Consider the following 12,451-nt stretch of genomic DNA (forward strand, 5'->3'; position numbering starts at 1 on the left):
TAACTATCGAAACCGTTAGCTAAGGTAGTAGCTATTCTCTGATTTTTATTCTATTCGATCTAGGTATCGAAGCTGACGATCTCCCCAGTGCCAACGCCATCAGAACCTCAACGATCGGTGCAGACCAAGACCAGCCAGACCTCGCATCAGCAAAGAATCTCTGGAAACTTCTTGCCCACCCCAGCAACCGATGAGACTACTGTTAGATCATTTTATCCCACCCTGAGGAGCGTCTCGAAGCCCACACAGTCGACCAGCGAGCAGGTCACCCAGCATATACACGTGCTGCCACCTGTGCCCATACCCCAGCTGAAACCTCATCAGATCACCATCAACCTGCCACCACCAGAAATCCAGAGAATCGTGCAGAACCCCTCGCCTTTGCTACCTTCCCAGTCCAGGGTGATAGTCACTGCTAAGGCCAGCGTCAGTGATGAGTCTGGTAGACCCCTGAACACCACCCAGTTGGTAACCTTACCGCTACCAACCATACCAGCCAGCTATGATGACTATAAGGAAGGGGACGAGTCTTTTGACCCCTTCTACAGAGATGTCCCTAAGATTCGCAATGCTAGACGAGTAGCAGTCACGAAAACGTCATTGAGAGTCAGGAGGTCAGTTGGTGAGACCAAGAACTCTATGGTGTCCTTTGTCTATGGGGGTGACAGGCCCAAAAGACAAGAAGTCCAGGTGGTAAACATCAACGATAAGGTTAGAAACAAGAAGAAGACTCCGGAGGAAGCGCCTTCAGACTTCCAGGCCATCAAGGACAGTTTGATGAAGTTCAGGGACATTCTTTTTGGTGGAGAGTTTAATGAGGACACTATCCGCAATGTTTTTGAGGGAAGCAATCTCCAGGCTACTGAGTCTGGGAAGGTAAAAGCGAAGGGCAAAGCGTCTTTGGAGGACCTGGACATGAAGGCCTCGAAGAATTTCAAGGCTAAGGAGTATGAAGACAGTGAATATGATGCTGATAGTAAGGATAGCAAGGATGATGATGCTGAGTACTATGATGGTCCTTCGAAAGTGAACACGAAGGAGTCTGATGCTGAAGAGTATGTTGATGTTCAGGGTAATGAAGAGGAGGCAGACTCTACGGATTCTAAGGAAGAGGACTCGAAAGAAGAGGATGCTAGGGATGAGGAAAACAAGGAAGTTGATGCTGATGGTGTAAAGCACGTGGAAGGCAAAAGGGTTATTGACATTGTCATACTGGATCCAAACGAGTACGTGAAGATGAAATCCTCGACTCAAGGAAGCCTTGACAGTGCCACTGAAGAGGATCCTACTACAACTAATGCCCCAATCCTTTCTACAACAGAGCAGACCACTCAATCCACGTTACCTGTTATTGAACTGACCAAGAAGAAGGGTTCTAAAGACTCGAAGGAATCTGGTGACGAAGCTAAAGGTACTAAACACTCTTCAAAGTACTCCATCGAAGAACTTGAAGAAGTCAGCACAAGCAAACCGTCTAAGAATGTTGAGGACAAGAAAAAGGAAGGGTCGAATGAGGAAAGCAAGACTCACAAGTCCAAAGAACAAGCTGAGACCAAGCCTACTGTCAAGAGAAAAAGTTCTAGGATAAGGTCTTTCTCAGGGAAGGTAGCTTCGAGGAAGGACCCAAAGAGTGAGGAAGTTGAAGCCCAAAATGAGAAGTCCACTGAGCCAACTGATGAGGAGAAGATTGTGACTACGACTCCAGTTGTGGAGTTTGAGATTGAACAAATTGATAAGCATATCTTTGATGAACCAGAGTCTCAGACTTCGAAGGAGGTAGACACCAGGGCTGTGGGACATCAGGGCTACGCAAAAAGTCTTCAGGGTGGGAAGGATCAGGGTGTGGAAAAGGATGATAGAAAGGGAGATGCTAATGAGTACGGGACTTTGAACAAGCAGGTGGAGAGCTTGGCGATAGACGAAAAGGAACATGAAGAGAAGCTTGAAGAGAAACATGAAGAGGAGGACGAAGAGAAGCTTGAAGAGAAACATGAAGAGGAGGATGAAGAGAAGCTTGAAGAGAGACATGAAGAGGAGGACGAAGAGAAGCTTGAAGAGGAACATGAAGAGGAGGACGAAGAGAAGCATAAAGAGAAGCATGGCAGGAAAGATGAACAGAAAGATGAAGAGGGACACGAAGAGAAACATGAAGAGAAGACTACAGTTTCTAGCTTGAATGACGATATCGAGAAAGAGGATGAGAAGCCAGTTGAGGAGCCTGCCAAAGCAAAGGAGAAGCTGTCGAAGAAGGAGAAGCACAGAGAGGATTCTTCAATTGAAAGTTTAGAGGATAAGACTAGTACCGATGCTAGTGATGAAGAGACCAAGGACTCTGAAGAGACCAAGAACTCTGAAGAGCTTACGGATTCTGAAGACACTCCTGTAGTCAAAACAGGATCTAGAAGAGGTAAGAGCATGAAGTTCGAGACATCTAAGGAAGTCATCACTCATAGACAGGACAAGAGCAGGAAGTTCTCTGACGAAGATGAAGAGAAGGAGTTCCAGGAATATTCGACGATAAAGGGTGAGGAGGTCACCTCCCAGGAGGTGTCTTCAGAGTACCACGACTCTACAGAATCCTTCTATGACAGCAGTCATGAGATCAACACAGAGAACGACTACAAGGACCCAACCACTGATACTGACTCTGCAGAAGATTCTACCTCCAAAGAAGACACTGTTGAAGAGAACGACGAAGACAAGCCGGAAGATGATCACGAGAACAGTACAGAGGGTGTGTTGAAGTATACCGATGAGCTGCCTAAGGAGAAGAAGGAGGAGTTGGCGGACAGCAAGAAGTCTTCAGATTCTGTGGAGAACAGTGCCCATGACTACGTTGATGACAATTACGAGCCTGATAATTACAAGGAGATGGAGGCTGCTAAGGAAGAGGAGAAGAAGAAGATTAAGGATGAGGTTGGCAAAAGTGAAGAGAGTTCTGAAGACCAAGTTGAAGTTACTACCAAGTCTTCAGACACTGAGGCAGAGAAAGAGGACGAAAAGAAGTCTACAGATTCAAGTGGCGAGCACTTGCAGCCGACAACATCTACGACGACAACAACATCCACAACCACAACCACAACCACAACTACGACGACAGTTAGGCCACCACCTCCAAAGCTGTTCAAGCCCATCTCGATCAGGAAGAGCTACACCTACAGCCCTCCCACGACGACTCCCAACCCTGTCGTCATCAAACCCAGGATCAGTTTGCTGAATCCAAAGCCAGCAAAGCCTCCTAAGTCTTATAATGAGCTAGCCCCTAAGCCTGTCATCAGGAAGTTTACCTTATTGACACGGAAGGCTACCACGACACTTCCAACGACCACTGTCAGGGATGAGGATTCGACAGAGACGACAGAAGTCCCAGTGATGATGACAGAGATCCCAGTGGCCCTGACAGAGGCTCCTGTCACCACGACAGAGGCTAGAAGTGAGGAGAACGTCCTAGAGGTGAAGCTGGAGCAGGAAAAGAGTCCAGCAAAGGATCTGATGCAGAATGATCATCCTCCGGTAAAGAACGAAGGGGACCAAGACTCTAGTCCTTCAGAGCAGAAGTCTCCACCGAATGTCCAAAAGGAGGAGAGTCTCAGCAGCACTGAGAGCTTCACACCGTACCCTGTGACCAGACTCTCGAACCTAGCTTCTACCATCCGAGAAACTTTGAAGGAGATCGAGTCTACCACTGATCAAACATCGACGACCAAGAACTATGCGTTGATCGATCTGGAGATCGTCAGCACGACGGTTCCTCCGATTGCTACCATTCCCAGTGATCCTGACAAAGAGGAGACAACCACTCTCACGGTCATGCAGCAGGAAGTGTCCACTGAGACGTCCACAAAGGCTCACCAGGACTCCACAGAGACGTCCTTGGCTCCTGAGCCTTCTCCCGAGACTTCGACTCAGACCACCACCACTGAGACTGTCCTGAGCTCGTCCAAAGAACCCGGAGAGGTAGTCTCGACGACCTCGAGATACTTGAATCGCAAACAAGCGAACCTGAAGAGGCCAGACAGTTTCAATTGTCTGGAGAAAGAGATGTACCGTTTCTATGGCGACACCAGGGACTGCAGGCTGTTCCACTATTGCTCCCCTGGGTTTACTTCGAAGCAGGTCCTCGACTTCCGGTTCGTCTGCGAAGAGGGCACAGCCTTTGACGAGCAAAGTCAGAGCTGCAGACACGATGTCCCCAAAGGGTTGTGCCCGAACAGGAAGTGGTAATGACGAGAGACTCGCCTGGCTCTTCGTGGCGACGTTGATTTTGGTAACTGGTGAATCCGCGGACTCCCTAGTGTATATTTATATGTAGGCTGGGCCCGCAGGCCCCCTTCCTTTCCTGAGTATTGCCATAACCTTGTACATGATCATGGATTCACACTTATTAAAATTAATGACCGGGCTGATTGATCACGGACCACGAAGAGCTGGGGTGGACGAGATTCACGATCTCAGAGGCCTGTCCTGGCCGCCATTTTGTTTAGGTCGAGCTAAGTAGTAGATCAATTAGGTAGACAATAAATCGACAAGAAGGGTGGGAAGTGTGTAAAATAATTTTCTGGCTTTATCTAAATTTCTACAAAATTGTTAAACTGCTTACGCTTTGTTAACAGAGAAGGAACATTGTTAATATTGTCAAATCGATTGACTCATACTCGATTCTAGGTCTCGGTGACTTTGAAATGACCTTGAAGTGACCTCGACACACAAAATTTAGAAAAATCTCTTCCCCAATCAATTCTACAAAATTGTTCAGTTGGTGTATTTTTGGGGAAATTGTTTTTAGAAAAACAAGATGGCCGGACAGCTCCTGAGACTCGCAGCGAATTTTAGGATAAAGAGTGAATCACGTCGATTCCTCCCGGGCGTGGAAGATCGACGTTCGAATCTCGTATTTATGCGTTACTAATTAGCAACAGTCGTCGAACGATAATACTGTTCGGATCACAGGCCGGATCGGTAGATCGCATAGATCCCGCATTGCTCAACGTGTGCGTTCCGATACGGGGCTTGATGCAATTTGCACAAATGTACATTTAGGTTTACGTCGGTTTGTAGAGTCGCGAGAGTGTACAGTGATGAGTGAACAGATGTTATGAAGAGATAGACAGTTAAGTAGCAGGATTAGGCGATTATGGAACGGGACTCACTAAATACTCAATCGTTGTCGCCCGTAGCAACGAGCGTCGTTTTAGCTGTCGATCGATCTTCATGATTCCCTGGCGGCCGCTCTAATCATTCCTACCTTCTAGATGATAGGTCCCTAATCGTTCGGCGGAGAATTCATGCGACTGTAGGTCGAGGATCCTGTAAATGTGTGTGTCGTTGATCGTCGAACACTTTCTTCGCGGTCCTGTCTGTGCCTGGGTGCAAACTGACCCACGCTACTCAATTTTCCACGTTAAATTTAATCCTTGTAGTTTTGAGCCGAATTGTGGAAATTCGACGGCCTAGTTCCATAAACTGTTTTCCAAGGTCTGGGTCAGAATGGACCCGGCCACCGTCAGGAGAGGGCCGAACCTAGACCCCGCCACAACGGGGCCACGTGATCTTTGTGTGACGTTGCAGCAGTGGCTCTCAACTCGCGTACTGTAATAAAATGAACTTCTAAAGGATTATTTTAGTTTGCAGTTCAGTTTAAAATTAATTAATACACATGGAAAATTTTTATCAAGCTGAAAAATAAGTTGAGAACCGCTGCAGCTTCGCGTGATAAATTTTATTTAATTCCAGCGTGCTAATGTGGTGGGAAGTGTTCGCCAAATTTTGTACCCCCGAAGAAGCTTGATGTGTCTTCTTTTCTCGATGTTGATGAGGGTGATAGAAGACAACGATGAGCCGTCATTGTTGTCACGGGGTATCTTTCCCAGGCGGAGGATAAATGTAATGACACTCTTGGATATATTTTTACATGTGAACTTATTCCGCTGCATTTAGTGATTCTTACGTAGATAATGTGATAAGTGATAGATATTATTGATCGCTTGCGTGTACCTCGGTCGTCCCTGTAAATATCTGTGTACATCCCGACGCTCGCACGCATGTTCATGTCCCGACAGAGGTCGTGTATTCTAAGGGTCTGTACTGTGTTAAATAATAATTGTATACCACGTGCAAGTCTCCTCGAGTTTTCTCCATCTTGAACCCCCATAGCCACATTTTATTTATTTGAAATAAAAACGTTTCCCAATTTCTACATATATGATACAAATATATTAAAGAATATAGTATTAGACTAATTAACATACCTCAACCTAATGAAACGCACCAACGGATACAATGAATAATAATATACATAAAGATTCAATTGAATCGGCGAGGAAATGTGAACGGTGGCGCCACCTACCAGCAAGTAGTATACTCACCAGACACGATGTTCCATGCAGAATAATTGTTTAATTATGATAATCGACTACTTGACACATTTCTAAAAATTGTGGAGGTCGGATAATAGAGAATTTGTAATAAAATATCGTCCATGTCAGTGACCATTAGGCTTTATTATCAAACAATAGTTAAATACACACATATACTGGCATCGTTGGAAGGATTAACATTGAGGAAACAGTGAATAATTGCTTTTATACATAAAATATAGTTTCTCGACCCTGTCAATATATTTTCAATTAATTTTTTCCTGGCAATCTTTATCGGTGGAAGGACTTTATTACTTGATCTCTTGCTTGAACAATTCAGATTTTAAAACTATTCAGATTTTCCCAACATCTTTTGCAGCCTGTGCATGCGCCGCCAAGTGCGCAGCCTTCGCTTCTGCCACTTCCGGTGTGTCAATCACTCTGCCATCAGGGCCAAGAGGGGCACCATATCCGTATCTATAAGCATATGGTATGCCAGAATACGCCAGAGCACCATACGGATACATTCCTTGCTTTTTGGCGGCCTCCTGCAATTAAAAATGAAAAAAAAAATCAATTTAACTCACCAACAATCACTGCTGACCCAAAATAAAAAATGAAACGGATCAAATCAATTTCCAGCTCTGATCTACCAATTTGCAAAATTAACCCTTAGCACTCGAATGGTGACTGTAAGGCACCACTAAAAATTGCTGTATCATTATTCAAAATATGTTTTGCGTTATTAAATTTGCTTGTATTTAATAAATTACTAAACATTTCAGTATTGTACGAGTAAATTGCATCATTTTCGTATGTATAACATGAAAACAAATATATAGAAGGGAAATATTCTAGGTCGGAAGAAATGTTTCCTCTTGGAGATAAAATAGCTTCGAGTGCAAAGGGTTAAATATCTTGACCCAAATATTAAAAAAAAAAAAATGAATTCCTATTGCCCAATCTTCAGGGTTGGTACGGAAGATTGCTTCACATTCGGCGAAGATATTTCTGACTACATTATTGACTAAGTATGCAAGCATAGATCGCCTAGTATGGATGCTTAGCCAGTCCAGAGTCAGACAACCGGAGACAACGGTTCATTAGTCAAAGTTCCAATGGTCTCGCATTTTTCCCCCGGGGCAATTACCAGCGCGTGAGCTGCAAGATGAGCAGCCTTCGCTTCCGCGACCTCAGGCGTATCGACGACCCGGCCATCGACGCCGATGGGCGCGCCGTAGGTAATTGCAGGTGTGAAGACACGGGTCAAGACAGGCACGTGTACGTAGCCCAGCGTGTTCCTGGCAGCCTCGTACGCCTGTGTGGCTAGGTGGGCAGCTTTCGCTTGCGCCACCTCAGGCGAGTCCAAAACTCTGCCATCGTATGCCAAGGGGACACCAAGGTAGCCATAGGACACCAACGGAGCCAGGTACCCTGCTCGAGCTACTGCCAAACTGCAGAACACTGTGAGGACGATCTGTAAACGAATAATACAAATTCTAAACCTAAATCAACTTCAAGCACTAAGTCATGTTACACCCAGATTAGCTACAGATCAATTCCAGGATCAATCTCAGATTAGGTCCACAATAAGTCTAGATCAAGCCCACGCTGGATTAAGTGGTGTTAGAGAGGTCCCAGGCTAGGTCTATGTTAGGTCTAGGTTAAATCGCGACTGTTCGTGGCCTAATTGAATTATCCGATTGAGGATGCACTGTCGAATACTCACAATCGATTTCATGGTTGATGATGCTGTCAGAGCGCTGCTGGGTGGTGAACCAGGACTCGCCCTAAGGGGTACCAACTGTTATATGCTGTACCCTTACCAAGCACGCATCTCCTTTTATATATGTGAAACTGGTAGGGAGTCGACGACCCGTAGGAGGGGACCACACCCTGAAGCCGCTGCACCTGAGGTGCTGACATTGACATTATGTTCGCGGGGCCCTGACGCTTCTCCTCTGGCGGGACCTGTCACTCGTAGGGTCCCACACTCCGAGGTCAGGTGCACGGCCGTCGATCCTCTCACGAACCGAACGAAAAACTTGACGACGGAGCGACTCGAGGATGCGAGAAAAACCATAGTCCATCTCCTTGAGACATGGCGTGGTCGCTCTAATTTGAGGAAGGTCGCTGGGCTTGGTCGATGAACCTAATTGTCAGACCTGCGTTATCCTATTTACACCTCTGCGTTTAGATCAGGACATTCCCAGCTGTACCGATTGTATCCTGGTGCAGTTTCATGTTTACGTATTGGTGTCCGATGATTTTTGAAATTTTATCTGTTCGCGTGATGATGTCATAATTTTGAGACAATATGGCAGTTTGAACACCAGTGGGAAGATTATTTTATTTGATACGTATATGGCTATTTTTGTAATTGATTCACAGTGTCGGTTGAGAGCAAAATAAAGCTGAAGAATAAATATATAAAATTGCAGGACAGTATGAACCATATGAACGATATAACAAAATCAGTTAATTGTAACAATTAATATCCACTCCACAACCGTCGCAACAAAATTTGCAGAAAGAGTTGTCCGTCACGAAGGAAAAGACAGCTATGCATCAGCATACTGAATCATTCATGCTGCATTGTTTATCAGATTTTTCAATAAATCAACGCCTTCGGTGAGTGGAAGTTAAGCCTCGACGACCGTTAATTGCGTGTTTAGCGACTCGTGTATTCATACTGATGTAACAAAAAGAGAACGGGGCGACAAGGCGCGTATCAAATGGGATTATCATTTTATCGGTAAATAATTTCTTAATTATTCGGAGGGTAAAAACGGCCTCGACGGGTTTCCGCGAAGAAAGGGAGACGCGGCCAAACGAATTGCAATTAAGGTGAATGAGTCCCGCCGAGGAAAAAGGTTCTGGACGAAGGTTGTCGCGTCTCCTTGGAATGATCAATCCTCGGTGATTGACTGTGGCGAATCGTTTGTTCCGCAGTTAACCGCAGATGCCACTGAAAGCAGCTCGCACGAAAACAAAACCTGCAGAACTTTCCTGCAAATCTCTGGAATACGAGAAAAATGCGACGAACAAAAGGTTTCGCAATTGCATTATAAATCATCGAGTGTCTCTTGTCAAGTAAATTTATCAACAGGAAGAAGTTGTCGCAAGCGAAGCGACGAATGGAATTAAATAATTAGTATTTTCTCATTTTCTATGGGTGTATTTGTTAAAAGAACAATTGGAGGATGAAGTGCAGGAAAAAATGAGTCGAAAATGTGCAATGCAGTTTTTCTGATACGTGACCCGTTTCCGAGATATACGTCTTTGAAGATGAGCCTCGCGAGAGCTATTGTCTGATCATGGCTGGCCGTTTCTACTGACCTTATATGCTTATGCGCGCAGGCGATTTTCGAAGGCGATTATTTCTCCAATGAAGGCTCCTGTGAAAAAATGTTATCTTACGTTTTTCATGTATTTTTTCGTGTACAATCGCCATGTCCTCTCAAATTTTCATTTAGAAAATCTTAGTGCAAATTATAACACAAATTCTGAACAAGGTTCAAATTTTCAGGATACTATTTGGTACCAGCATCTAATATCCAAAATAATTTTTATTTAGTGATGAAGATCGTTCGGTATACTTTCATCGGCATGTGTAAGAAGCTGTTTCCTCTAGAAAAAATTGTTTGTCCACCTGAACAATAAAAGAAGGTCGCATAAACCGCGCGAAAGCAACGAAAGTAACGCAGGACTTCGGTCGACGAATTCCTGAATGGAAAAAGTATGATTGCGTTGATGGCGTGAAATTCATTCGCAAATAATCTCTCAGGGTTCAACAAAACCCCGGCGTAAGAATAGGCGTCACGCATGTATGCCTCTGACCACACATGCACACTGTTTCTTGCTGTCAGGATTTTTGAGGTTTTCTGCGAAAGAGTCGCCAAGCAGTTACCAAACCAGCTGCCAGTTATGTAGTGATTGAGTCATTCCGTACTGAATTACATAAAAAACAAAAAATGAAAACTTTTTATCTCTGTATTTAAATTATTACGGTTGAGTGCTTCGAAGCATGCGTTACTCAGTTGACACCAGAAAAATGGCAATCTTTGAGAATTTTTTAAAACGAAACTAACAAACATATAAATTTAAAACTTTGCGGATACATTCGGGTATACTGGAAGAGTGCCTGGAAAAATTTTCGTTAAAAAATAATTGCTGTATCCAGAGATACGCGTAGCTGGAAATCATGTTTTTAGAATATTGTTCCTGTTGCAAAATGTCCAAGAAAATGCAAAGAAAAAATTGTGTATTTCTGGAGTCGTGAAGGTGGGGAGGCCCCTTAAGGAAACATCGGTGCAATCGTCACGCGAGGCATGCCAGGTGTCTCAGGAATGGCCAGAAAATCGTGTCGCGTGTCCCGCGTCGCCTCCGCCACGTGGGCGGCTTAATAATGCTCAGATCGCGCGATACCACGCCGAACAAAAGCCCTTTCCACGGAATTCCAAGTAATCTCGACACGCCCGGCGGAGCATTGTCTTTAACTCGGCTTGCTTATCTTTTCGTCGTACGGTTAAGGACCGTGCTAAACGATCATCGTGCCGCGGTATTAATTGGCGCTGCGCTCCTTTGTTGCGTGGGCGTCGGCGCCGTTCTTGGCCCGCCGTCGACGGCAAGGAAGCGTCAACAATGAAAGGTCGTTCGAACGATTTTTCAACACTCCTTTTCCAGCTGGCTTCGGATCGTCTGGTGAAAGCATCCATTTCACGAAAAAAATGCTAATAAAATTATTCTTCTCCATAAACGACCGCTAAACCCCTCGATGCACTACGGGTGCTAGGCCACGTAAACCGTAGCAAAAATGGTGCAGTTGATTTCGTTTGAAGAGTATGTTGTTTGGAGGACCAAACAAATTCATTTTTCCTAGATTCAGAATTTGAATTTCCGAATTTCGTTTAATTAGTTTCAGGTAAGGCAGGCCTGGCCAACTTCTTCCCCGCTGTCGCTTCACGACCCCCACTACCGTGCGTAGGTTCCCCCACCACTGGCCACTTCATATCACCCCACCGTGCTTCCATCTATCTTGCCCATCTCTCCTTCCCCACTCCATAGGAGCATGGTGGGGGGTCTCAGAAGTGGGAAGGGGACTCGCGCGTGGCTCGCGAGCCACCGGTTGCCCAGGCCTCCGATTGGTCCATGTTATTCGTTAATAACTTACCAAAGTCGAGGCGGACATTTTTGCAAAGGAAAATGTCGCTTCAAATGACCTCAGGAACCACCAATTTCACGGAGCTGATTGAATTTTGGGACACCCTGTGTACTAGAATTTTTTCAGATTTTTTTACTAAAAATCCTAGTCGGAAAAACTTAAAGATTCCAAAGGAGTTCGAAAAATTTAGTGAACTTTTAATCGGACCACACCTTTTGCTTGAAATATTTAAAAAAAACGCAACTGCTATTAATTGAACAAATCTTTGATGACGTTCTAGCTTCGGGAACGTTGTTGTATTATTTGTAGACAGTTTCACAAAATAATTTGTGACGATTATTTGCCGTGATTGGAACGCCAGGCATGTCGACTTCTTCCTTCCTGATCCAGGATCATTCTCGAACGTTGCGGGACGATTAGGTGTGTCACCAACCCGGTACAGATTGCCCCGCACGAGGCCAGGGACGGTTGTCGACAGGGAATGCCTATTGTGTGTATCGGGCATCGACATTTACCCGATTATTTACGGTGTTATTCGCCAGTAGCGGATGTCATAAAAGACGGACAAGATTTCCTTTGAGTGACATTTGCGGGACAACCCGGGGCAACGATTTTTCACGCTACCGATCCTGGGAATGCAATCATTCAATCAGTGCAATCATTCCACGGCTTGTTACCACCGAGTTCCACTCGCGACAATCTGAAATTTCAGACAATTCAAAAAATCAGACAATCTAGAATAATTAATTCTGGTATTGTGCCTCTTCTTGAGAAATGTTTAACACTAAACGTACCGAGCTATAAATGTACATGTTGCCTTATAAAAATGACAAGATTTAATTTATTTACACTTTGCGCGGTTCTCATTGCAATGCGTGCTCTATTAAAGATATTTATTGAATCATTGCTCATGAAAGCATCTTTATAATTT

The 12,451-nt window shown here is 44.7% G+C and overlaps 2 protein-coding genes across 5 annotated transcripts in view; one reads left to right on the forward strand and one right to left on the reverse strand.

The window, feature by feature from the left end:
- The window catches only part of LOC143359112 (uncharacterized), a 65,223-nt gene extending 59,106 nt beyond the window's left edge, over positions 1–6,117 (forward strand). For all 4 annotated transcript variants that reach the window (XM_076796799.1, XM_076796800.1, XM_076796798.1 and 1 more), the window contains one exon: positions 64–6,117. In XM_076796799.1, coding sequence (XP_076652914.1) covers positions 64–4,224 — 4,161 coding nt within the window. In that variant the 3' untranslated portion in view covers positions 4,225–6,117. The remainder of the gene's footprint in view (positions 1–63) is intronic.
- Positions 6,118–6,610: 493 nt separating this feature from the next.
- LOC143359123 (uncharacterized) lies at positions 6,611–8,097 on the reverse strand. Its single transcript, XM_076796841.1, has 4 exons — positions 8,086–8,097; positions 7,778–7,833; positions 7,507–7,729; positions 6,611–6,904 (listed from the first exon to the last, which is right to left on the reverse strand). Exons 1-4 carry the CDS (start codon positions 8,095–8,097, stop codon positions 6,710–6,712), a joined length of 486 nt encoding a protein of 161 aa, XP_076652956.1. The 3' UTR covers positions 6,611–6,709.
- Between the last annotated feature and the right edge of the window lie 4,354 nt (positions 8,098–12,451).

Source organism: Halictus rubicundus, chromosome 11 (genome assembly GCF_050948215.1).
Source record: "Halictus rubicundus isolate RS-2024b chromosome 11, iyHalRubi1_principal, whole genome shotgun sequence".
In the NCBI taxonomy this organism is placed as follows: Eukaryota; Metazoa; Arthropoda; class Insecta; order Hymenoptera; family Halictidae; genus Halictus; species Halictus rubicundus.

Excerpts from the sequence above, each read along its gene's own strand:
- LOC143359123 (XM_076796841.1), bottom strand. Across the intron at positions 7,730-7,777 it reads CGAGCAGGGTACCTGGCTCC|AGTTTTGGACTCGCCTGAGG; the intron begins GTTGGTGTCCTA and ends ATACGATGGCAG. Across the intron at positions 6,905-7,506 it reads ATCTTGCAGCTCACGCGCTG|GAGGCCGCCAAAAAGCAAGG; the intron begins GTAATTGCCCCG and ends TTTTAATTGCAG.